The 27019-nt window shown below is 39.2% G+C and overlaps 1 protein-coding gene across 1 annotated transcript; it reads left to right on the top strand.

The window, feature by feature from the left end:
• Window positions 1–1306: 1306 nt before the first annotated feature.
• KLB (klotho beta) lies at window positions 1307–27019 on the top strand. The gene is made up of 5 exons (XM_020786174.3): window positions 1307–2543; window positions 17386–17896; window positions 18812–19080; window positions 22803–23946; window positions 24887–27019. The coding sequence occupies exons 1-5, from the start codon at window positions 1800–1802 to the stop codon at window positions 25285–25287; spliced, it is 3069 nt and encodes a 1022-aa protein (XP_020641833.3). The 5' UTR covers window positions 1307–1799; the 3' UTR covers window positions 25288–27019.

The following is a 27019-nucleotide window of genomic DNA, read 5'->3' as shown; positions in this document are numbered from 1 at the left end:
AACTGGCTCATAAGAAGGCTTACCCCAAAAAGTAAAACATTAATGAAAATAACAGTTAAAATGTGTCATACAAGAAGAAATAATATGCGTAACTCTTTGCTCTCTGTGTGTGAATGTGTATATTTGAATGCAAACAAGGAAAAATTTGCAGAAATGTGATAATTAGTATGTTTGGGGCCTAATCCATCTTCATTTACCATCTTTTCTCTTGAGCAGTACCACAGTTGTAATGTCAGACATAAAAGAATAACCAGTGCTTTAAGACTTCCATTGTTCATAGATTCAAGCAGTGTTTGCTGCTTACTTGTTATTTTATGCCATCGTGATTTTAAGCTTAAGTTACAGCCTATCTGTATACTTTATTTCTAGAACCTATTGGGTGCTTCCCACCACGTACTACTATAGCTGAACAGTCACATTCCATAGAGACCAGTTGAACAAGCCCATGTGAAGGGAAGTAATGGCAGGCAAACATACTGGAAAGAAATGCCAACTACTAGTAAACTTGCTGTGCAACATGCAGTTGCTGGAGAGTGTTGCATGTGTTCTGGGCAAACAAAATGTTCTGCTTGTGACACTAGTAAAACCCAACAGACCAGGTTAGCAGCCTAGACAAACCAAGTGTGCACCCTTGCATTGGTTCTTTGCTGCATGATGTGGAATCTGTTTCAAAATCTGAATACTGGTGGCTGAAAGCAAACTGACCTGTTCCTTTCCAGTGCCCCCATGATAACATCTGACTTAACTAGTCCCAAGAGCAATTCAGTTATGCATAGCTATAAAGTTTCCATCATGAACCTTTCTGTTTTTTTTTAAAAAGTCCTAGTGAAATGCATCATACATCTTTTCTATGGTTATTTCTTCAACAAAGATTTGTGAAAATGGGAAAGAAATGTTAAAATGTAAATCTTTTAACTGCTGTCTTACATAGAATGACCTGGACAGAATTTTTACTGTCGTGACTAGAAGAAGACAGAACCACCTAAATATGTGAAATATCACTAAGGTGGGGAAAAACTTAATGAAACCCTCATTTTTAAAGTAGAGAAAATGTATAAAGATCTCATAGTGTCTTGCTGTCAGGATTTATATCCATGTTGTTTGAAGGTACCAAAGCAGGGAACACCCACCCCAAACTCAAACGTGGCAGCTTGCCTGCACCGATTCCCATATGCTTTTGTGCCAGTGATTCCAAGGAAACACACTGTTCCTGCAGCCAAAGAAGGAAGCCCTAACCTATGAAATCTTGTGCCTCCAGAAATTTGTCACAAGCCAAAAAACAATTTACTGTTTTTACAGCGGCAGTTACTGGAAACAGTGGCGTTTGCTCCTAACTATTAGATTACGTGTTAAAGAGTGGCAGCTTGTCATTTAGATAAATTGTGTCAAAAAACTCATTCTTCTCTGTTCTCTTCAAACATAATCAAATCAGCAACTGGTATCCTCTGACAGCCAGCCAGCATGACTGCTCTCTCAGACATGTGGAGCAACTATGAATTGATTGAGAAGCGTTAATGATAGCATCTTTTTTTCCCTGAAGCAACAAAAGACCCCCATGTAGGTGTCCCACTTGTTATAAGAAGGGGATTATTTTGCCTTTTTTCCTTTTTTAGGGACTGATCCTAAGTCCTGTAGTTCACGCTAATGATTAACAGAGTTTTACAGTCACAAGGTTTTTGCTGAAGCTTTGATAAGACACTCCAGCAGTTAGTGGCAAATGGAGACAAGCTGCGCAGCAGGGATCCTGGGGAGTGAATGGATTTTCTCCAGACTCCAAAAAGAAATGTGACTTCTAACATATGCTCCAGAATTGCACCATGTTTACCCAACGACCAAAAGGATCCATAGCTTTATGGATATTTCTTTTTCTACAAACCACTACAGGATTTGACAGGACTGGAAGAACTATATGGGAAAAAGAGGCTGGTTTAAGTCCCATAAATGAAACTCAGATGTTCCTGCATGACACTTTCCCTCCAAAGTTCCTCTGGGGTGTGGGGACCAGTGCCTTTCAGGTGGAGGGCAGCCAGAGGAAGGATGGAAAGGGACCCTCAATATGGGATCACTTCATTCATTCACAGTCTTTCCAAACAGATGGAACCAGTGACAGCTACAATCTCCTGGAAAAAGATTTATCAGCTCTGGATTTTTTGGGAGTTTCTTCTTACTATTTTTCAATTTCTTGGCCAAGGCTTTTCCCCACTGGGATGGTAACAGCTGTCAATGAAAAGGGTCTCCGCTACTACAACAGCCTACTAGATGCTCTCGCCCGCAGACACATTGAGCCTCTAGTCACCCTTTTCCACTGGGATCTGCCTTGGGCACTACAAGAGAAATATGGGGGCTGGAAAAATGACTCTCTGATTGACATTTTCAATGACTATGCTACTTTTTGCTTCCAAGCATTTGGAGATCGGGTTAAGTACTGGATTACAATCCACAATCCTTACCTAGCTGCTTGGCATGGGTATGGCACGGGGATTCATGCACCTGGGGAGAGGCAGGAAAGAGATGTCTACACAGTAGGACATAATCTGATCAAGGTACAGTACAAATAGATTTTTTTTTCTTTGATCGGGTATTCCTGCAGCAACTAATGGAAGGAAAGATAGTATGAGAATATAATGTGACTCACAACAAGCTTGAAAGAGGATTGCTTATGTCCAGCCTTTGTAAATAAATATTTCTTACTTTCTGGTAGCCTAAAAGCCTGGAGAAAATAAGTAAGTCTTATTTTCTGTTTGTTGGAAAAATTACTACACCTCTTCTTTTAGTAAAGTGTGTTGAGACATGAACCAGCCAAAGCTAGGAAAGCTGTTTTGCACCAGACCAGATAGTTTGTCTGTATAGCCCAGAATTGTCTTTTCTGAGTGGCAGTGGCTTTCCATGGCATCAGGCAGAAGTCTTTCTGCTGATCAGTTACCTGATTCTTTCTAGCTGGAGATGCCAGTTATTGAATCTGGGGCTTTCTGTATGGAACACATGTGCTCTTGTACAGAGCTCTGCTCCTGTTCAAAAAGTTGACAACTTCTATGTTCCTCTAATATCAGTTGTTAGGTCATATATACACATCATTCATTCTCCAGTGGGAAGTAAATTTTATTTATTGTGTCTTAAACTCCAAGTAGTGCCATCACATTCTCAGTCAGCTCTTCAGTGCTTTGGATTTCTTTCTTTGGTGGGGGTTGGACTTGATGACCTTTGGCATCCCTTCCAGCTCTACTGTTCTATGATTTATTTTGGCTGGATTCTGCCTTTAATTACTTTTCCTCTACTAGAGAGTTTGCATTTCCTTTCATCTTAGTTTGCTTGGTCCCATACTGATACCCTGCATATGTTGAGGTTATTTGGTCAACATAAAAAAAGATTAAGTACTCCTAAATGTGACAAATTATAGTTGAACAAAGTAACCATAAATGAAGAATAATTAAATATATGTCCTAGCCTGATAAAATCACATTGCAAATAGTGTCCACTATACTGAACTAACAGGTTACCAAGTTCTGTTTAATTGTTTGCAAAGAGACATCCTTTATGTCAATATTTAAGAACTTCAGAATGACGTCAAGCCACTTCTGTTTTTCTAGATGCTTAATTCACTAATGATGGGTTTGAGTCCATAGCTTTTCCTTACTCCATTGAACTATACCTCTAAAACAAGTGATCATCTTTCTGTTGACTTAGTTAATGTCTCATGAAATTGGTTTATAATTCTAAAATTAATTGAACTGTATATCTATATATAGAAATACGCAGCAACATTTGAGATTCCTCTGTTGGTAGGTGACAACAGAATCTCATGATTGTGTCACAATGACAACAAAATATTCTATATTCTGGTGTCATTTTATTTTCCTCACCTGTTGGTAGTATTAATCCGAAATGCAGTAAATTATTTGTCTAAACCAGTGGTCAGGCTCAACACCTTCCCAAATACCATTTAATCATAATAGACAGGGAAATATATTTTAAGGGACGCTGTCTAGTACATTCGTGGCTGTCTAGTACATTCGTGGCTGTCAAAAACCCTCCAGTAGGTTCACTGCCACCATCGACTTTTTACTCTTGGATGGATATGTGAGAAAGGGGAATAAACTGTCACCTACACATATAACATAATGTCTGCAAATCAGATGGTGATGATCTTCTTGTGTGTAAGAGTGTCACAAATAAACCATGGGTAGAACATTAGGTCACCATACGAGGTTCTTACATTCAGCTGTAAGTCATCAGGTGATGTTCATGGGTCAGCCACCAGCCATGAACATAGTAATATTTTATTTGTCTTTGCTTTAACAGAATACGCACATGTGTTTAGAAACAAGAAAGTAAAGAATTAAACCAGGAAAGTTCTGGATTCCCCACCACTGCTGTGGGAGACCTCAGCAGAGGAAATTAAGTCTATGGAGACTTAATTGTTTGATGCTGCTTCTCAAGCAAATGCATGGTTTTGAAATATTATTTTAAAATGGCATAATAACAAAATTGCAGGGAAAAGGTGTGCACCTTTGTACTTCAATTACTGGTAAACCTGAGCATCTCTTGAAGGAAGAGAGAAGATAAATAGGATAGTGTTGTAATAGTTTAGTCACTAAGTAGCACTGAATTGAGATACAGTATATCTAAGTCAGAGCTAAGAGGTAGCTAGTTATTCATAATGTAGTTGTGTATGACTACATTTTTCAGTAACATGTATGACAACCTTGTAGTTAAAAACAATTTTAAATGTAATGAGTAACATCTAAGTAACCTATTTACTTAGGTGTAATGAGTAACACCTAGTTACTTTGAAAAAGTTGTTCTGAAAGAATGTTTTAAGCCATTTCAGAGGAAATTTTAAAATATTTTTAATCCTTTATGCCATTCTTTTGTCAGTCCTAAGTAGCAAGGGAAGAATTCTTTGGTATTCTCTTTTTTTCTATATATTGTCAAGGTCCAGAATCAAAGCTAACCATTTGAAATAAACAAAGTATATTTTCTTGTACTCTCTAACCTGTTGTTGGAATAATGCAGTAAATTATTTATCTGATAATAACAGTGATACTGATAATGGTAACCTGTCTGGTGACAAGTGATGGGTAACATGTTTTGTTTTAAAATATGACCATCTAAGCAATGATCTTAGTGGAGACATCTGTAACTTGAGTCCATTCTGCTTTTCTTTCAGAGAAAGACCGTAAAATTCTAGCTTCCACTAAACCTTCTGTGACATTTACGGCAGGTTTTATTTTTTATTCTGTAGTCATAAGGTTTCCAAAGTTGGTATGGGGTTACAGTAGGAAACACTACCAATGCTGGTCTCAGAAAAAAACATCAGTGCCATTGGCCGGTTTTCATCTGTTTAGTAGAAGCTAAACCAGTTTCTACCTGTCTTGATAAAAGACATGCCTTGGTGTCGATAGCAATTCCTGACATTGGATGGGTGGTGGAATCTCCATAAACCAGTGAGAATTGTCTAGGATCTATCTGTAGAGCACACCTGGGCTACTGTGTTGTGCTGTGGATGACAGCTGTTCATGAATAAAGAAAATTTTCCACATCAGAAGTTCTCAAGCTTCCCTATGTGGTGTTCTTCCAGTTTTCTGTCAAATCCTACTATGATTTAAAAAAAAAACTTTTTCCAAGAAGGACCTTTATATGTTTATAATATAGTACTGAACTTCTGTTATTACATAATTGTTTATAGTACAGTAAGTTGGAGGGCAGGATAACAAGTGATTAGGAGAAACACTGAGCGTTCAAAGCCACTAGTAGTATGCCAGAAGGTCACAGGTGGATCATATATGACAGATAAAGTTGGTAGAAGATGGTATGTCACACTTGCAAAAAGGCAAGGGAGGGGAGAGCAAATTCTTAGTGAAGGTTATGTGTGTCCCACCAGAGATACATGTACTACTGGTTGACTGGTTGAGGATCACTGCCCTACATTGCCCTGATTTCTGTTGCTTTTTGTCTTAGAGCAGGCAAGTTGGAAGGTCATCACACTGAGTGAGAAGTCCTCTCACCAAACCCACAGATCTAAGTGAGAAATATGTAGCACTTGTTTTTTTTTTTATGGTGAATTCTCATGTTTTGATCTTCACTGGAATCCGTGAGGTCCTCTACCTGTCTGACATATATAGATAAGAATTGTTTTGCCAACATCACCTGAATGAGTCAGCTGGACTTTTCCCTAATGCTTTACTTTCTTGCAGGGTAGGGTAAACGGCGTCTTTCTGTTTAACTCATGTCCTTCACAATATTGGGGTTCATGATTGTTTAAAATATGCTAAAACTTTGTATAGTTAATCAAACTGGGGATTAATTAAAATATAAATTGGAACATGGCAAATACAATATGCATTAGAGGATTTGGTTGATACTTTTTCTCCATAATTATTTAAGATATAGAATGAATCCCCAAATATTCTCCTGCTCTTGGTGTTTGGTTCTTGTGGTTACAGAAAGAAAGGGATACAAGAGGAAGTCCAAACTCTTGCACAGACACATTTAGGTTTTCTTGCTTTTTTAACAGCAGCTGCTTCTAATAGTCTTAGAACTGCAGAGCTGGAAGGGATCTTATGGATCATCAAGTCCAGCCCCTGCCAAGGAGGCACAGTGAAGAATCAAACTCCCAATCTTATGCTATATCCCAAAACTGTTTGCCATGGAGCAGAGGGTGGTTAGGAGAAACACTGAGCGTCTAAAGTCACTGCTCTCTGAAAAACAATATGCAAGGTCCCTGTGGGTGACCAGAATGTTTTGCAAGGTTGAGTCTTGGATTCTGGTCATGTTTGCCAACATAAGGCACAAGGCACAAGGCAAAAGGAGGCAGATTTCTCAGGTGGTAGATACTGGGGACAGTGGGGGGGGCAGTTGCTTCCCCAGCTGTTTCCACCTTCCTAGGATTCAGATAGGGAAAATGTTTGCTTTTTGTTGGCTTAGGCTGGTTGACTGTCTTGCTTGGGCACCGTCTCTCCAAGCATCATAAACCATACCTTTATCATGAGTGTATGTAGACAAGCAGTCAGCCCAAACTGTGGATTCCATCAGGCATCACCTCTGTGCCTCTGTTGCTTATGTGATGCACACCGATGCCCTTGCTGCTGGAGTTGCAGCATTTGTGTGAGTGAGTGCCTTGTGAGTGGGGAAGAGGCAGATTAATAAGCAGGTGGCAGTGAAATATGGGAAGACAGAGCCAGGTGTGCCATGTAGCCTGTACCACCTTGCCAATACTAGCCGGCTGTTTTCAGGTTCTAGTTGCTGGCCATTCACTCTCTCATTGTCCTATACTGAATTAATGCTTTACCTATCAATTATTACAACAGTAAAACCAGGGATTATGAAGTTCTTAGCAGTTATCACTCATTGTCTACCAAATTGTTGTTATCTAACCACTTGTCACAAAGTAATTTTAAAAAATCTAAGAGATGTACATGTTGCTAACTGTGTGATAACCAAGCCCATTATTTGCAGCATTCTCTTCTACTCTGGGCTGTTCTCTCCATAAATATTTGTGGGCAGGTACAGATAAATAGCCTATGAAAAACAGGTTCTTGAGATAAATTCTGCAAGTTGTCCCTTCCTGCACATTCACTGATGCCTTCTAGCTCCCCTCCACTTTAGAGCTCAGGTGGTAGTTTCAGATAGCTCTTTCTGGTAGAGAGGGGGGAAGCACGCAATGAGACAAAGTTATGCTCACCCTGAAGCCAATAAAGAAAGCCTTAAATCATTGGCAATCTGCTGCTGACAATTAATTCATTCATTCATTCAATTAATTCAATTTGTATATCACCCGTCTGGCTACCAAGGCTACTCTGGGTGGTTCACAACAAAATAAACAGCAATAACACATTGAATAATAACCTCAAAAACATAATAACAATATAGAAATCAAATAAACATATTAGCCAATTAAATAAAATAAAGGATTAGAAGCCCAGTCTTTTGATTCATGTGGTCCCCCTCACCAATGACACAACCCTTCCTTTTCATGCAAAAAAAGTTCGGTTCCTAGCATCTCTAGCTAAAAAAGATTGGGATAACTTATTCTGATAAAGCGGCAGACAAACAACCTGATGCAGAATAAAACAATGTTCATCATAGTTTCCTTAAATTATGCTTTCAGTGTAGGAATATCAGCATGTGGTGGCTCTTGAGCTCATAATTTTTAGGCAAGGCTCTGAAAACTGATTAATTTAATGTAAGAAGTAATTTTTAAAAAGAGTCCCTCAGAGCATATATAAAGTGATTTTCCCTTGCCAGTTAGGAACGGCCACTTGCAAATTCTCACACAGGGGGTTGCAGCGTTAGTGGATGCCAGACTGGAAGGCCCGGCTTTACTCCCTCAGAAGATGATGCATGGCTCTTCCACAAGTAAAACCCGTCCAGTTATAAATTGTCGAAATATAGACTACTGTGGCCCTCCAGGAGTTTTTGGTTTGTAAGGATTCCTAGAATTCTTTGCCACTCCCCTTGCCAGATTGGAGTGACTAAAGTTCTTGGGCTGCAAAAATGTGGAAGGCTGTGGTTGTTCACCTTGCTTTTAATACAACTGTGTCACAACACTATGAAATGAAATGTATACATGGCAATATACAAAATCTGAGGCAGGGGGAGAAAATGAGAATATGTGACAATTAGATTTTATTTTCTAGGAGTTTTATTTACCAGAGCATGCTTCAGATAAAATGTTAGTTATCTAGTAACCAGTAAAGTTACTAGAAGTTGACTGTCTAATCCATGGTTATCTAGTCAGCATAAGACCTTTGATACTTTAAAAGATATTGTCTTTTGTTGGTCCTGGGCTTAATTACAATAAAAAATAGATCTTGCTCAACCAGCACAGTATTGGCTCGATCCTCTCATTTTTCTTGCATGATAGAGAAGGTGGCTCAAGATAATCTTTTGCCTATGCCCAATGTTATACATAGTCAATACTAATTTTAATCGTGAATGTCTTACACTAGCAGTTGATATCATAGAATCATAGAAAAGTGAAGTTGGAAGGGGCCTACAAGGTCATCAAGTCCAACCCCCTGCTCAGTGCAGGAATACAATCAAAGCATAGGTGATTATCTAAGTTTTTCTTGAATGCCTCTAGTGTTGAGGCACTTACTAACTCCTGACGTAACTGATTCCACTGTCATACTGCTCTAACAGTTAGGAAGTTTTTCCTGATATTCAACCGAAATGTGGCTTCCTTTAACCTGAGCCCATCATTGTGTGTCCTGCACTCTGGGATGATTGAGAACAGATCTTGCCCCTCCTCTGTATGACAGCCTTTCAAATATTTGAAAAGTGGTGCCATATCACCTCTCAGTCTTCTTTTCTCAAGGCAAAACGTGCCCAGTTCTTCCAGCCTTTCCTCATGAGGCTTGGTTTCCAGCCCCCTGACCATCCTTGTTGCCCTCCTCTGAACTTGTTCCAATTTGTCACCATCCTTCTTGAAGTGTGGTGTCCAGAACTGGACACAATACTTTATTTATTTATTTATTTATTTGTTTGTTTGTTTGTTTGTTTGTTTGTTTATACATACATACATACATACATACATACATACATACATACATACATACATACATACATACAGTGGTGCCTCGCTTAACGATTGCCTCATTTAGCGATGAATTCGCATAACGATGTGTTTTTTAAAGAAAATAATATGCACCGTATAACGATGTTTCCTATGGGCGATTTTTGCTTAGCGAAGTTTGGGACCATGCTTCGCATAACAAATGCGATTTTAGGTCCCCTGCTTCACTTAACGATGTTTCTTTTTTCAATTTAAAAAGTGTCTTAGAAGGGTCAAAAACGGTTCTAAATGCTTGGATTCGTTAGAGGACCCCCTAGGTCATGTGCAAACCTGATTTGGCTTTGATCTGACTTTTCGTTAATTTATGGTGATTTTTTTTTCGGCCCATAGGAACCAATGGACCTGTCAAAATCTGACAGCTCCATGCTTTCCTATGGGGGAGAAAACAATTCACCATAAATTAACGAAAGTTCAGATCAAAGCCAAATCAGGTTTGCACACGACTTAGGGGGTCCTCTAACGAACCCAAGCATTTAGAACAGTTGCTGAGTCTTCGTTATTTTTTTGTGAATTTTTTCTTCCCCCATAGGAAATAATGGAGCTGTCAGATTTTGACAGCTGTCAAAAGTTGGGGGGAAAAATTCACCATAAATTAACGAAAAGTCAGATCAAAGCCAAATTAACTTTTGCATCCGTTTTAGAGGGTGCAGAAGCTAATCCAAGCATTTAAAACCATTTTTGACCCTTTTATGACACACTTAATTTTGCAAAAATTGACTTCGCAAAGCTATTGAAATGTATTGAGTCAGCTTCAATACATTCCAATGGAGGAAACATTGTATCGTTTAACGATGTTTCCTATGGGTTTTTTCGCTTAAGGACGGCAATCCGTGCCTATTGGAACGGATTAATCGGTTTCCAATGCATTCCTATGGAAAATGGTGTTTCGCATAACGATGTTTCACATAACGTTTTTTTTTTGGAACCAATTAAAATCATTATGCGAGGCACCACTGTACATACATACCCCACCCATCTGGCCTAAAAGGCCACTGTAGGCGGCTAGAGTGAGGCCTAACCACTGCTGAATACTGGGGGAATAGCACCTCGCAGGATTTGGAAACTATACTTCTATTAATGCAGCCTAAAATAGCACTAGCATTTTTTGTAGCCACATCACACTATTGGCTCATATTTAGCTTGTGATCTATGACAATTCCAAGATCCTTCTCGCTCGTAGTTTTGCTGAGCCAGGTATCCTCCATCTTGTAATTGTGCAATTGGTTTCTTTTTCTGAAGTGCATTACTTTGCACTTATCCCTGCTGAATTTCATTCTGTTGCTTTCAGCCCAGTGCTCCATCCTATCCAGGTCATTTTGAATGTTGTTTCTGTCTTCTAGGGTATTAGCTATTCTGTCCAATTTGATATCATCTGCAAATTTGACAAGCATTCCATGCACTCCCTCATTCAAGTCATTAATAAAAATGTTGAAGAGCACCGGGCCAAGGACTGAGCCTTGGGGTACCTCACTAGTTACCTCCTTTCAGTTAGAGAAGGACCATTAATCATCACCCTCAGATTCTGTTGCCAGTTGTGTATCCACCTGATACTTGATCTATCCAGCCCACACCTAGTTAGCTTGCTATTCAGGATAGCATGGGGCACTTTGTCAAAAGCTTTGCTGAAGTTGAGATATACTACGTCTACAGCATTCCCTCTGTCTATCAGGGAGGTGACATGATCAAAAAAACGAGATCAAATTAGTTTGGCAGGATTTGTTCTTGACAAATCCGTGTTGGCTTCTGGTTATTACTGCATTGTTTTCTAGGTGCTTGCACAATGACCGTTTTACGATTTGTTCCAGAATTTTCCTGGGATTGATATCAGGCTGACTGGCCTGTAGTTCCCGGGTTCTTCTTTTTTGCCCTTTTTGAAGATAGGGACAACATTGTTCCTCCTCCAGTCCTCTGGCACCTCCCCTGTTTCCCATGATTTCAAGAAAATAATGGGTATATCTGTAAGGATTCTCAGTTATCCAGGTGTGGTTATCTAGAAGTTGAGTCATGGCAACTGGATTTCTTTCTTGTTATGTTGAAATGTTTCACTACTCATCTAAGTAGCTTCTTCAGTCTGAGGAGAGTTAGTAGGAGATCCCTGATATATCTTCCAGATTGGTATCACTCTCCCCTGTCCTGAATAGGCTTGTTAGAAGGACAAAGGACTGGGGTTGAGGAATAATCCCATTTCTGCAATCCCTCTCCACCCATTATCATGGGTCGTTTTTCTGCAGTCCCTCTCCACCCATTATCATGGGTCATTAACGGTGGCCTTTCTGGTGTGTGGTTCTAATCTTTCTGGGGAGGGATGAATTTTATTATTTATTTATAGTGCTGGAAAGAGTTGCTTTGCTTGGAGTTATCTCTCTTAGAGCAGCCCTTCTGTTCTTACAGGTATTGCTTCAGCCTGGATCCATAAAAATGGGTAGCTCCAACATCCAGTTTGGGTGTGGAGCAGATTGGGCTGGTTCCCAATCTCTCTGTGTTGTGTGAATGCTGCAAAAGTACTTGCCCTGGACTGTGCCATGAGCAATCCAAAATGTAAGCTGTTTCTGTCAGATCACACCCTAAATCCCATGCAACATGCTTCTGAGTAAATATATATATTTGTATGTATGCTAAATGCAAGATACTGTATGAAGTAAATGTATGTAGTTATTTTTTCCAGGTACAGAAGGATCAAATTTATTTTGTTTTGTTTTTTGTTTTTGCTAACTTCCATTTAAAGTATGAAGAAAATAAATGAAGCATTTTTTGGCCATGTTGAAATAGATATTATAAGCTGTATTGCAATCCAGTGTTTTTTGGTTAAGAAGCATTCTGTATCCGGAATTTGTTGTTGTATGTTCATCAGTGTTGCAGGAAAGCAAACAAACACAAGTTGCTGTCTACTATTAGTAATATTTCAGAAATTAATATTGATTTAGGGTTAAATTCCTAACTTCTAAAAAATTCCCTATCGTTTTAAATTAAATCATCTAGTATGAGACATTGATTAAAATAATAAGAAAATGTGCAGAAATTATTGCCTTATATATCCAGGATTTACAGTAGCCCCTCTTATTGACTGAAACTCCACTTAACTTTTAGCCTGGAGTTGAGAAACTCCAGCCTTAACATTTAGCCTTGACCTTCAAGGTGTATAATGGTTTAAGCATTAAATAGAAACTGGTGGGGAGAAGAAGGCATCAGTTTTCTAATCAAAATTTGCTCAAAAATTAATATCTAATGAGTTGTTCATAATCTGTGGCTGTGGTCTGTCAGTCAGAGTGAGAGACAGGGCAAGACAGGATAAATGCCAGGAACAGAAAGTGATAAGGTGTCCTCTAGAGAAGAAAATATGACCCCTTCCAACACATTGATCCTGATTTTTATTTACAGAGCTTACAATTGTTCCAGTTTATTTTCACAGCTATCCTGCATAGGCTAAATCCAAGGCCATCCATTGAGTGTTATGGCTAATAGGATTTATCAGTACATGGCTGATGCTGATGTGTCCCCTTCCATTTAACTTCATTTAAATCATCTAGAGCTTGATGAAATGTTCTGACATAAAGGGTGGCACTGGAAACCCATAAAACAGCTGATACCAGGTCATGCCATATTGTCATTCCAAAATGTTTCCCAAGATTTCAAAGTATTCCCCAAGCTGCCACCTCTCTTGGACTCTGTTCCACTCAGAGATTAGACATGCTCAACTAGTGACAGTTTCCACATAAAATAATGTTTAAGCAGAACTGCTTTGCAAAGTCATTGGTGAGTTACCTCAAAGCAGTGTTTCCCAATATCTGTCAGCATTTTCCTCTGTATGTGAAGCTATAGCCTCTTCATCCCAAGTCAAAGATGCAAGCCTCAGAAATAATCTCTGGATAATCAGACAGGCATCTTTAGCAAAGGAGGAGAGGTCAAATTGCTTCACATAGGTCAAATTCATTTCAAGGCTCTCCTTAAGACCTGGTGATGGAGCTACTTTCAGCAATTGGCAAAAAGAGTGGGAGGCTGGCAGCACAGTGGCATGTGAGTGGACAGGCCAGTTTTAAGGGCTGGACCCGCATTAGGTGCACCTGGGATGGGGATATTCATATTAGTTTATGAATACAAATATCCCCATCTCTGCACATAACCATCTACTACGTGGCAGATCATGGCATATAGTGGGCAAGGCCCTAACATTAGACACGATGAAGTTTTTGTGGCATATTTGGAAATACACTTGAGAACAAAAAGTAGTCAATAATGTAATGTATTATATATTTACCTTTGGGAAGTGCTCTTAGATTCTCCATCTTTAATATCCAATACATCTTGAGCTGTCATTCATGAGGAAAGCATATAAAATTATGCACTTAACAGGTTAAGTAATGTCAACAGCTTTTGGCAATATGCAGTACCGTATAAAACACTACCTACCTACCTACCTACCTGTGACAGCTACCTGGCAGGCAGAGGTTCAGCAGGGGCAGTTTTTCCATAGTTGAACATGTCATGATGGGAAAACCTGAAATTATTTACAGTATTCTCACCTCACAGAGGCTTTCTTTATTATCAGGCAGAATGAGATAAGCACCTTAAAATGTAAGCACTGGAGGTAGGAGATGAGGGGACAATAGCAGGAGGCTGCCACAATTGGGGCTTCCCTCTTTCATTCCTCTCCTCTCTCTTTATCTTGAACTGCTCAGAACATTCCCTTCTGTTGGAAGACACAGCTGTACACCATGAGCTCTTGCCTATTGTATCTAAACCTTGTGGTTTTGAGTACTGGATTATCTCACTGAGCAGAAGGCTGGACTAGATGGTCTACACGTCCCCTTCAAACTGTGGCTGAGAGCTGCATGTTACAAGTTTAACCTGAATGAGCAAGCATGCTGGTACATGCTTCTCAGTTGCTGTTACTCAAAGTGAGAACAGTTAAGCCTTTTTCTTGCATTAAGGCTAGCTGAGCACAGTTAGGGTCCATAGTTTGTTTAACTGCTACTAAAATCCATGTGGAGCTGGCAAAACCACATCAGCCTCGCAAGACTGCTACTGGATTTCAGCCATTGTAGCATAAGCTTTAATGAGTTTCTTCTGATGAAATTAATTCTAGTCCATAGCAGTGTATGTTACAATTATGCACGTGAGTACAAGTATGAGTAAATATTTGAGGATAGTAATTTCAAGTAAACTTACCAGTGCCATCTCTTTGAATTTTTTGCCCTGTCCTAAATGGGGTCAAAGAAATGCTCAAGGGCGGTTTGGACAGATAGGAGCATTTAAACTTATCATACTTCCAAAAGTACCATATTTTCCAATTTATAACATGCCCCCATTTGTAACAGCACTCCCTCCACACTTTTCTAACCCAAAAACTGAGAAAGCTTTGAGGATTCAGCTTCTGGGCTCAGAACAGTCAGACACTTTGAGTCCCTGTTGCATCTGAGCCTACAGGCTCCATCTCCAGCGAGGTGTGTTCCAGTTGGTTTGTACAGCATCAGCTAACCTAAGTTCCATAAAGCTCATGATTGGAAGGAGCTAAATCTCCTGACTATAGGAAGCTAAGTCTCATGAGTGAAAAAAAGCCTGTTTACAGAGGCAAGGTATGTGCCGTTTTTTTCTCTCCGCAGCTATCTCAGCTTATTTTATCTGGTAGCCCAGATAGTCGGGGTATAAATCAAATGAATAATAAATAAATAAATTTATTTATTTATTTATTTATTTATTTATTTGATTTGATTTGATTTGATTTGATTTGATTTGATTTGATTTGATTTGATTTGATTTTTATACTGCCCATCTGACTGCCAAAGCCACTCTGGGCAGTTTACAAAGAGGATAAACAACAACATAATAACAAGGGTAATCAACAACAGTACAGTGGACCCTCTACTTACGGAATTAATCCGTATTGGAACGGTGGCTGCAAGTCAAAAAGTCTGTAGGTCAAATCTCCATTGACCTACATTGCATTGAAAACCGATTAATCCCATAACTGGCAGTTTTTATTCTATTTTTGTTCCATTTTGGTTTTTTTCTGGTCTGTACGTCGATTCTCCAGCTGCAAGTCGAATCTAAATTTTGCGGCCAGAGAAGTCTGTAACTTGAAAAGTCTGTAAGTCGAGCCGTCTGTAAGTCGAGGGTCCACTGTATAAAAGGTAGTATACAAATTACATTAAAAACCACATAATAAAAACATAATAAAATGAAATGAAAATAGAAACATGACGGTTGGATGTTAGTTACTAAAGACACAAATGTATCAGGGCATTTTAAAATACATGTAAAATACGCTCCTCAATTTTCAGTGTAACAATTTTAGGAAAAAGTAGTGTCTTATAAACGGAAAAATATGGTAACTTCTTACTGCAAACTATTCCAATTTGTATTGGGCACAATTTTTTTTCACAATGGCAAGGAGTGCTAAATAATTTTATCAACCTGAGCAAACACTTGAGGATATCTAAGACGGCTATGTACAGATCAGTGAAATTAGGAGGAGTTGGATTCTCCATCATAAAACCTACTGCGGTGCACTTAAATTGAACCAACTGATTTGCATTATTTTGGATGATAGAACTCAGACCTGGCTACTTCTTGAGATAGCCAATCTAAATATAAAGTAGATCAAGTAAGGTGAACTTCTTTTTTGTGTGTAGGAACAATCAAAAATAGTTTCGAAAACCCTAAACCCTTTTTAAAAGAACATGTTTTTAATATGGCTAAAATACTTTAAAAGATTAATAATCTCTCCCTCTCCACTGATCCCTCTCTCTATTTTGGTAAAGACAAGTTCCTTCAGTTTAAGGAACTGAAAGGTAAACGTCCTTATTGGTGGCAAGGTCTTTTTATTAACCAAACTCCAAACACAACAGAGCAAATAACTAGCTAGAAGGAGTAACACATTCTTGGTTCCAAATAGCTCAGCGCTGTACTACGGTACTAACCATCCAAAAACAGAAGTCTGTACAAATCCTTCCTTTTGAAGCTTATTTCAGTATTATATGACATTAAGGAGGAGTTAGAAATGACTTAGGAGAGTGATCTGGAATGCAGCATTGATAATGATATCAGGCAGTCAATGTGGAAAAAAATCAGTATTTCAGAACATATCAGTCAAACTAAGGGAACACAATTTAAAATTAATACACAGTTGAAAAGTTCAAATGTTTTGGAATGCAGTCTACTTTCAGATGGAGAAAATTACAAATCGAAAAATCCAATTCGCCCCCTCTCGGCTTGCTGACATTGTTTCAATGAGAAAATGCAAATTTATTACATAAATAGCTGGTCTCAATGTTATATTTAGCTGTCAGGTTGGATATTGCAGCTCATTGGAAGGGCATGATGGATATTACCATTTCTCATTGGTATAGTGACCTCTGGTACATAGGACTTACAGAAAAGCTAACTGCTCAAGCCGAGGCGTTACGAGAAAAAGGGGATGGCACACCGTTTTTACAAAACTTTTGTAAACTCAAAGAAAGAGGATGCTCCTCTTCCTGCCTTACATGCTGATTTGTGGAAAGTCATTTTTAGTTGATCGCAGTGAATTGACATTCTTTACAGTCCTGTAATCTCATCCTATAGCTTTGTTACTTTATGAATTAAATGTTATGTATCTTGATAACAATAAAAATAGTTTTTGCAATGGAAAGCATATAGTAAACAATTCAGTAATGAACAAAAAACCAGATTATCATGTCATTATTTAATAATTGTATCACCCTCCATCTGTAAAAATTACTATGAAACTCAAATTGTTTTGTATTGTTGTAAACTTTAACTGTTATAATATTTACTCAAATACTATTTGTGTTTGCATATTTTTCCTCCTTTAGGCCCATGCAAGAGCCTGGCATAATTATAACACCCATTTTCGACCCCATCAGAAAGGATATTTGTCAATAACATTGGGATCCCACTGGATTGAACCGAACAAATTCAAGGACACGTCAGACATTGCAAAGTGTCAGCAATCCATGCAGAAAGTGCTGGGGTGGTTTGCTAAGCCAATACATGGGGATGGGGATTACCCAGAAGAGCTGAAGATGGAACTCACCTCTCTCTTGCCAAATATTACTGAGGCAGAGAGAAACTACATTAAAGGGACTGCTGACTTCTTTGCTTTCTCCTTTGGTCCCGATAATTTTACACCACCAAATAAGCTCCCCAAAATGGGACAAACGTTCTCTCTCAACCTGAGGGAAGTATTGAACTGGATTAAACTGGAATATAACAATCCTAGAATCTTGATTGCAGAAAATGGGTGGTTCACAAATGGCCATGTACAAACAGAAGACACCACTGTTATCTACTTAATGAAGAATTTTATCAATAAGGTGTTACAAGGTTTGTAATGTTGTTTGGTACTAAAATTGGTATATTACTCGAATCACATTACATAGAATGTCTGTCTGGATGTCTGTGTGCTTTTTACTGTGCAGTGTGTTTTTTTACTGTGCAATCACACTGCCTCATTCACAGAGTTTTATCAAAAAAACAGTCTTCAATCTGTGTTTCCTCAGTGGTTTCCCACTTTTCACAGAAAAAAACCAGTATTATTTTTTAAAAAACGATGGAAAGCTGCATATTTGTGTTTTAAGAGTTTTGAAATGTAAATCACTGAAGGCATTCAAGAAAAAAAATAGATAATCACCTGGAAGATACACTTTGATTGTATTCCTGCACTGAGCAGGGGGTTGGACTTGATGGCCTTGTAGGCCCCTTCCAACTTCACTTTTCTATGATTCTATGATCACCTTTCTCTGCTAATAAGTAATAGACTCAAAGCAGGCATGGCAAAATGCCTTGCCTTCCTTGATAAGGGGAAATCCCCCTTTGGAGCCAACGATTTAAAATAGGTTAGGTAACCTGCAGCCCTTTGCCCAATTTCAAAGCTAGAAATCCATTTGGGTATCTGGCAAGAGCTACCTGGTGTCCCCCCCACACACACACCAATCACTAGATGAAGATGTTCTGTTTGAGAAAAAGAAAGGAACAGAAGAAGGAGAGAGGAGAGGAGGAGTGGCAAAAAGATAGAAGTATCCTATTTTGTCCTTTCTACCAAAAGTATACAGCCCACCATTGATTAATCCTAGAGGAACAGATCTCAATAACAACAAAACCAGATGGGCAAGTTGTCTGAGTTGATACAAGGCAGCTTCCTACGTAAAGAACCGTGTCCCAAAACTATGTTTATATGCACATTGCTGATGCAAATAATACTCAAGTTATGCTAAAATAACATATATTTCCCTTACACAGCTATTAAATATGATCAAATTGATGTGTTTGGTTACATGGCTTGGTCCCTCCTGGATGGCTATGAATGGCAACATGGTGTAAAAAACCGACGTGGACTATTTTATATAGATTTCAGTAGTAAAGAAAAGGAACGGATTCCTAAGACGTCTGCATTATATTACAAGCAAATCATACAAGAAAATGGATTTCCTAGGAATGAATCAATCACAACGTTGCACAAACAGTTTCCCTGTGACTTCTCTTGGGGTGTAACAGAGTCAGTTATGAAGGTAAGCATAATAAATTGTAACATAGCATTGAGATCAAATAGATTAAACAAGAACTTTTTGCTTATTCAGAGTTTCCTAAAACATTAGATATCATAAATTCGGTATCTCCTAACCTTCTCTGAATGATATTGCCTCTTATATAGAATGATCACTGAAAATAGTTTGAGATTTCCACTTAGATTTATTTATTTAACTTACTAGATAACTATGTTTCTTTAGTTACCTCATAACAGAGGGTGTCTGCATGACTCAAAAAATAGGTAGAGTGTTAATGATACAACATATCATTTATTAAAATGGAGAGGAACAATTATAAAATATTTAAAGGGCCTAAGTAAAAAAAAAGTAATTGCTCAGTGAATGAAAGGCTATAAATATGGCAGGCAAACCTCGCTTCAGAAAGTTTTTCCTTCAGCATGTTGCCACTATCACAACAGACATTCTCTTCAGCAGTCTTCATAGCCTCTAGGGCAGTGGTCTGGGCAGGGGTCCCCAATCCCTGGTCCGCAGCCCAGTGCTGCTCCGTGGGCTTGCCGGAACTGGGCCACGGAGATGGTGGGTATGTCACATGTGCAGGGCTGTGTTGCACTCGTGGTGTGTGTGTTGTGTTGACACCCCCATGCACAGAGCCCCCCTAACCAGTCTGCGGGCCCAAAACAGTTGGGGACCGCTGCTCTAGGGGATATAAAACAGACACTGTGTTCTTCATTCTTGTTGGTTGCACTATCTTGACAAGGCTCCTCAGTGAATAATGTTCAAACTCCACAAGAGTCTTTGCTTGCAACTGAGAATGAAACAAAGAGTGCATTTTTTAATTTTAATTTTTTTTGGCCATAGGCTTCATAATTTTGCAACCTGTCCTTGTGCAAAATCAGTATCCTTTCACTTTGAGATGCAGAGAGCAAACACAGAGGAGGTGGTGATTGAGGACTGTCTGTCTGTTTAAAAGGATGCAGATAACCTCTCTGAAGTTCCTGTTCCATAGAAGTACATGCAACAAAGCAATAGGCATTGTCATTTTGCACAATTTGTGTTATTTTTGGTCAAAATATTACTGATGTTAAAGCTGTATTTCTGCAAAATCAATTTGTGCAACAACAAAAAAGCAACACTAAAAAGAAAAACACTCCAACCCACACAGCCTATTGTTCAGTTTTGTCAAGAATGCCAAAAAATAATTCTTGGGCAGGGAGGCTACACCAAGAAAGAAGAAAGTGCTAAAATATTAATTTCCGTATTCTGTGGTAGTGGGTTCTTTTCATTATAATACATTTCTAATTGTTGAAAAATGAAATATAATTTCATTTCAACTCCGCTCCAAGCAACCGCTAAAAAGGCTTAAACATATCATACTACTCATTGATATCAATCCACATTAATAGTTAGTTTGGGGATATACATAATTTCTTTTATTAGTTTAGTAGAAAACCTTGCAAGGTCAGAAGAAGGTAATTTGACAGTGAAACAGAAGGATTAATGCTGAGAGAGAGATACAGAATGATAAAATGTAGTAATAAATACAGCTACTGACAAAATAGAGAGGGAAAAGAAACGCTGACTGTTAATCATGCTGCTTCTTGTCATTTGCAGATTTTTTTCCCTTGTGGCTCATTTTGTTCCTTCTACATTAGTGTTACTCTCTCTCCTTCTTCAGTCTTACAACTTGCTGTATGTGGTTGCAATGACTGAACATGTTAAAGGATAAGTGAAGCTGTGCCTTTGGCCACTAAAGCCTCCCTTGCCAACACTGGCTGTGGGGAGTTTGTGGTAGTTCACGATGGTACTATGTTCCCCTTCCATCATGTAATCATCTCATCACAGCATCAAAGAAAGCACATACCAGCTGAAACCCTGCTGTTTAGCATAACAACAACAACACATTTCACACAATGCTATAAGCAGTTACAGATCTCAGAAATAACATCATCAGAGCACATAGTGCTGTCCTCTGAAGATGCTGACGACAGAGACTGGCAAAATATTAGGAAGAACAACATTCAGAACACGGCCAGAGAGCCCAAAAAACCCACAACCATAACATCATCAGAGCTACCAAAAAAACAGCAATATTAGGAACAGCATACATACTGCACTGATATTTAACAGATATTTAGATTTTTGGTTAAAACTTGTGTCTGTTATATAATACCAATCAATTTTTTATAATTTTGATTGACTGTGCCTATTGTTTTTGAACAACAACAACAACAACAACAATAATAATAATACTAATAAGCAGCAGCAGCAGCAGCAGCAGCAGCAAAACAGGTGTTGCATAATCAAAATACCTAGTCCAGTTAATCCACTTGTAGACCAATTTTGAACTAGATGTGTTTTCTGGACCATACGGACAACCCAACATACAATACATTGGCCCAAATCCCATTGCTCAGTGCAATAAATTGTACTAGAGTAGGATTATTGAACCAATAGAAATTTAGTGAGTCAGCTCCTCTGTAAGTTCTATTGATTCAAATGGATCAACTCTAACTGCAAGAGGACTTGCTAAAGTCACAACTTTAGTAAGTCCTGCTCCTTAGTGCAGTCATTACTACACTAAGCAACAGGATTTTGACCACTGCACTGAGATAAATGGAAGGCTAGAAGAACATGGGTGATTATGATCAGATGACCTATATCCAGGTGAGGTCATTTTTTACATATTAATTGGAGCTGACAGAAGGCATTGAGCCCCTAATGAAAGTGCTGGAGCACTAAGTATGCTTTAAATGTGAATGTGATCTTCAGAAACTCCAGCCAGCAAAGCTGGTGGTGAAGGCTGCTGGCAAGTGCAATCAAAGAACACCAGGGTTACCCAAAGTTGGGAACCACTGCTTTAGTACATGTACAACCCCTTTTAATGAGATTGAATGCCACTAATTTGGGCAAAAGATCCACCTGACAGCAGCGCCTTTATTCACTTTGGCTGGGTCTCAAGGTGATTAACCTTCCTCCAAATTGTTTGGTCATTTGCGAATTAGGATCCCAAACATTGTTGGACAGGACAGGGCTTCTGTGGGTTGAAGTTCAACAACAACTGCAGACCAGTGAAACACTGAACTAGTACATCCACTTGCTTTCACACAGCCACCTGCAATTTACATGTTCATAGTCGATACCTTGATTTTTTCCCTCCTTGGCATTTTGCTTAGATAGGGGTGGGCAACAGGCAGTCCTCCCAAAACCCAAATATGGAATCACAGCATCTTCCTCATGGCTACTTTTATTTTAAAACTTTTATGGGGATTGGGCCCAAATGTACCCTTGTGCCCTCTTAAGAGGATTGGAGGCAATTTGACTATGTTTTGTGGCTCATCCAGCACCCTGAAGGAACTGCACAGCCCTCCCCCTTGGTCTTTGTAATGATTCAGGGCCTTTATAGAGTGCAAGCAAGCCTTTCTCTTAAAACACATACACACATATTTTTGTAAGATCTTTGTTTGAAAGTGAGGGCTGCAGGAACCCAGGGCCCAGGTATAGACATGTGTGTCCCACCCTCTGAAGGTTTCCTGCTCTTGCACTAAGGCAAAGTAACTATTGGATAGAATAGTAGTCTCTAGTGATGGCAGGAGAAAAGCTTGGCATGCTATTTACTGCTTAGATCCATAGCACTGACAGCAGTTGCCGTTAACAAAATACCCAAAAAGGATAATTTATATAATTCGACTCTACATTACCTGGGAGGAATAATTAAGGATCCAATGTTTTATTTTCCTTTGCAGGCAGAATCTGTCGCTTCTTCTCCACAGTTCTGTGATTCCAACTTGTATCTCTGGAATGTTACCGGAGATGGACTTTTCTATGAGGTGAAAGGGGTGAAGCTGAAAACACGACCAGCTCAATGTACTGACTTTGTCAGCATTAAAACACAACTTGAGCTGCTGTCTAAAATGAAAGTCACCCACTACAGATTTGCACTCGATTGGTCACTCCTTTTGCCTAGTGGCAATTTGTCATCTATAAACAGGGAAGTCCTTCGTTACTATCGTTGTGTGATCAGTGAAATGCTCAAACGCGGTGTGAACCCCGTGGTCACTTTATATTATCCAACTCATCGTTCCTTAGGCCTGCCTGGTCCTTTACTTCAAAATGGCGGATGGTTGAATCGGTCCACTATCCAAGCTTTTAGAAACTATGCAGGAATGTGTTTCAAGGAACTTGGGGACTTGGTTAAATTCTGGATCACAATAAATGAGCCCAACCGACTGAGCGATATTTACAACAGCAGCAGTAATGACACCTACCTGGCAGCACACCATTTGTTAATAGCACACGCTTTGGCCTGGCATGTCTATGATAAACAATATCGATCCTTTCAGTATGGTCAGATATCCTTGACCCTGCATTCTGATTGGGCAGAACCAGCCAATCCCTTTCTTGATACCCACTGGCAAGCTGCTGAAAGATTTCTTCAGTTTCAAATAGCATGGTTCTCAGATCCCATCTTTGTGACAGGAGACTACCCAGAAGCCATGAGGAAATACCTTGCCTATAAGAAGAGCGAAGGCCTCTCCAGTTCCTCTTTGCCATCTTTCACAGACAGAGAGAAGGAACTTGTAAAGGGGACAGCTGATTTTTATGCCTTGAACCACTTCACCACAAGATTTGTGATCCATGAATCCAAAAATGGAAGTCGATATGAAATTGACCAGGACATTCAGTTTCTGCAAGATTTCACATGCCTACTTTCCCCATCTCGTGTGGCGGTGGTACCTTCAGGGTTACGGAAAGTCCTAAATTGGATTAAAAAGCATTATGGCGACATCGCTATCTACATCACAGCCAGCGGGGTAGATGATCAGTCTGCAAATAACGATGCCCTCCGTAAATACTACATTGAAAACTATGTACAAGAAGCTTTAAAAGGTGAGTAGGTGATCAAAAAGCCAACAGTCTCAGTTCCCGAGTCAGACAGACGTTTCTCGTCAACTGATGCTTGTGAGAATCAGGGCCACCCTAAGACATTTTGCTGCTTGAGGCAGAATAGCAATTGGCCTCTTCCTCCTCATTTCCCCAAAGATGCAGAGTACGCAAGACAAAATAGGAGAGAAAAATAAATGCAAGGATTTCCCTTAGGTTCCACCTGATGCATATTCGTTGTGGTTGCAACAACTCCATCTGGTGGCAGCTGTTATTGATAATGGCAGGAAACTGTAAAACTACCCTTACACAAATATACTGTATTATGCTGTTAGTCTGAGAAGGACAAACAACCAGAGTAAGTTGATTATGTGGGAAATGCTGTTTTTTTGGGGGGGGGGCTGAGTGACAGTTTTGAGGGGGAATGGACATCATGGTTGACCTTTGGAGACAAATAATGGGAGATAGTTTTGATGCCTCATTTAGAAAAAGTAGACCAAAAGAAGGTCTCCTTTCTAACTTCCTAGAATTTAGCATTGACCAATGTGAGAGTCTGGATAAACAAAAGAAGGTACTCCTTCACACACAGTTATTTTCTGTAATTTTCTGCCCCAGTATGTGGGGATGGCGCCCCCTTAGGATAATGGAATGATATTAACATTTTAATTTGTTTTTAATTTTACCTATACTTCAAATGGTTCAATAATTTTAAATTGTGCAACTAGCTTAGAAACAAGCTATGGGAAATGTCATCGTCCAACAGCACCTGCCCTTTCAAGGGGAGACACCATGAAAAATAAAAGAGTGTGGGTAAGGAATGGAAAAGACAAGAGTAAAACAATTATTGTGGGTGAATGATACCTGTAAGAGCTGTATAATGGCTTCTCCACTCAATAGACTGGCACAATTCAATAATTAACTTTTATCTCTCTATTGTTGCTTTCAGCTTATCATATGGACAAAATCAATGTACGAGGGTATTTTGCTTTTAAACTGACTGATGAGATCACCAGACCCAGACTTGGGTTCTTCACCTCTGAATCCAAAGCCAAGTCTTCTGTCCAATTCTACAACCTTCTAATCAGCAACAATGGCTTCCCCTTGGAGCCTGCAGACAAGATGTGTAATCAACCAAAGGAAAAAGCACCCTGTACTCTCTGCCTATTTCTAATGCAAAAAAAGCCACTGATATTCTTTGGATGTTGTCTTGTCTGTACACTCATCTTGCTCCTAAGTATTATTGTTTTTCACAAAAGGAAAAGAAGGAAATGGTCTTGGTCAAAAAACATCCATCCAATCTATGCTCCTGTTAAAACTAGACAGAAGAATGTTCTCAACCAGATATAGGTTTGCCTCCTTTATGTATGTATGCCCCTAGCAAAGGTGAGAAAGATTGTTGAAAGCACTCCACGTTACTCCACTTAAAGTATACTGAGGTACTTGTAAAAGAAACAGCACATCTGGGTAGAGTACTCAAGGCGGTTAATTCAAAATTGTTACCCAGAATCTCCATCGGTTTATATTTATATAGTCAAAGAATTCCAGGATATTTAACAAACAAAAACTGCAGTCAGGTAATACATTTATTAGAACCAAATGCCATTTTGCAAAAGTGTGCAAGTTAGTTCTCCAGACTTTGCCATCGGGCTAGGTGGAGTGGAAGAAACATGGATGTAAAATGTGGCAAAATGTGTTAAGCCATCAGATCTTCAGCTAAACTAAATATAAAGGGAGAGAATGCAAGCTTTCTCAGTCACTGGTAAGTGTGTGCAGGGTATCACATGAGACACAGTCCTAGCAATGCTGAGAAGTTGGTGGGTCCAGATGGCTGGAAACAGAGGGCTAGGAGCAGCTCAGATCTCACTAAGGCATACAGGTATACAGCAGAAGGTCCAGGATATTCAACCACATGTGCTTGTTCACCTGTAAGTCACACTCTGAGCTCTGAACTCCTCTCTTTATGCTCTCATATAACAATACAGGTGGGGGAGGGGCACAAATTCTTCTTTCATTTTTTTTTCAGTTTTGATTGTATAATATAAACATGTTACCAGTCTGATTAATCTAACTGATCTCATGGTTGGATATCTCTGGATGAGAGCAAGCCTTTAGGACAGAAGGGCTGCAGGAAAGTTTTAGAAGAACTAATCTGTGCTAGCGTGTCAGGCAAAACCAAAAAGAAGAAAAGACAGAAATGTTGTGGTCTTGGAAGTGGGCTTGTCCAAGAAAACTTACATCAAAATATAGCAGTTAGCTTTTAAGGTGCCACAACATTTTTGTCTTCTTTATTTTTTCATGCTTGTTTGGGTTTTTTTTCCTGACAAGAAAAAGTTTAGTAGAGATAACTTATTTTCCAATCTGTTGGCCAGTTCCCTGTTGTGTAGCTACACTGGTGTAAACTTTAAGTTGTGCAAGTGGTTGCAAAATCTGTGTAACAGCAGAACCCATCTTTTGTAAGCAGTTCTCCAGGTGTTGTTGTACAACCTCTCGCACAGACTGCTTGCACAACCAGTTGTGCCACACACCCAAGGAGGAGTGGTGTTCTTCTTGGTGTAATTCCTTGGAAACATCCACATATGTGCATTGACACGACAGGCATGGCTTTGGGGTTTCAGACATTTTAAGTACTAAGGCTTTCCTTGTATATCCTAATATAAACTAATTTGTTCAAAGCAGACAAGACGATTTTCGAGTTCTTAAGCTATGTCATCTGTTGTGACTTGCCAGTGAAACAGACTGTTCTGGTTTGGTTTGGTTTTTAGTTAAACTACAAACTGCAATTAATTTTTCAAATGAGCCATAGACATATCATTTGCCAAAATGTGACTATTCGGTAGTCCATCTTTAGCAAAATGGAAGTTTCATCTAGGCAGCTGCGATATGAAGATACCTCTGGTCCTTACTGCTGCAAAGGCAAAACCTGCATTAACAAGAATAATTAAATGTTTCTCAAAAGTGGCAGTGCATTGAGGGCAGGTCTTAGCTGTTCGGATTGCAACTCCCATCTGCCCCAGCTAGCAAAGCTAATGAGAAGAAACACTTAGGGTTGCTGCCCAACAATATCTGGAGGTCAGTTTTC

This window comes from Pogona vitticeps, chromosome 5, assembly GCF_051106095.1.
Source record: "Pogona vitticeps strain Pit_001003342236 chromosome 5, PviZW2.1, whole genome shotgun sequence".
NCBI classification, from domain to species: Eukaryota; Metazoa; Chordata; class Lepidosauria; order Squamata; family Agamidae; genus Pogona; species Pogona vitticeps.
Note: the sequence above shows the minus strand (reverse complement) of the source record. Positions and strands in the feature narration are given on the sequence as shown.

Excerpts from the sequence above, each read along its gene's own strand:
- KLB (XM_020786174.3), top strand. The coding sequence starts at position 1,800 with ATGCTCCAGAATTGCACCATGTTTACCCAACGACCAAAAGGATCCATA. Across the intron at positions 2,544-17,385 it reads TAGGACATAATCTGATCAAG|GCCCATGCAAGAGCCTGGCA; the intron begins GTACAGTACAAA and ends TTCCTCCTTTAG. Across the intron at positions 19,081-22,802 it reads TAACAGAGTCAGTTATGAAG|GCAGAATCTGTCGCTTCTTC; the intron begins GTAAGCATAATA and ends TTTCCTTTGCAG.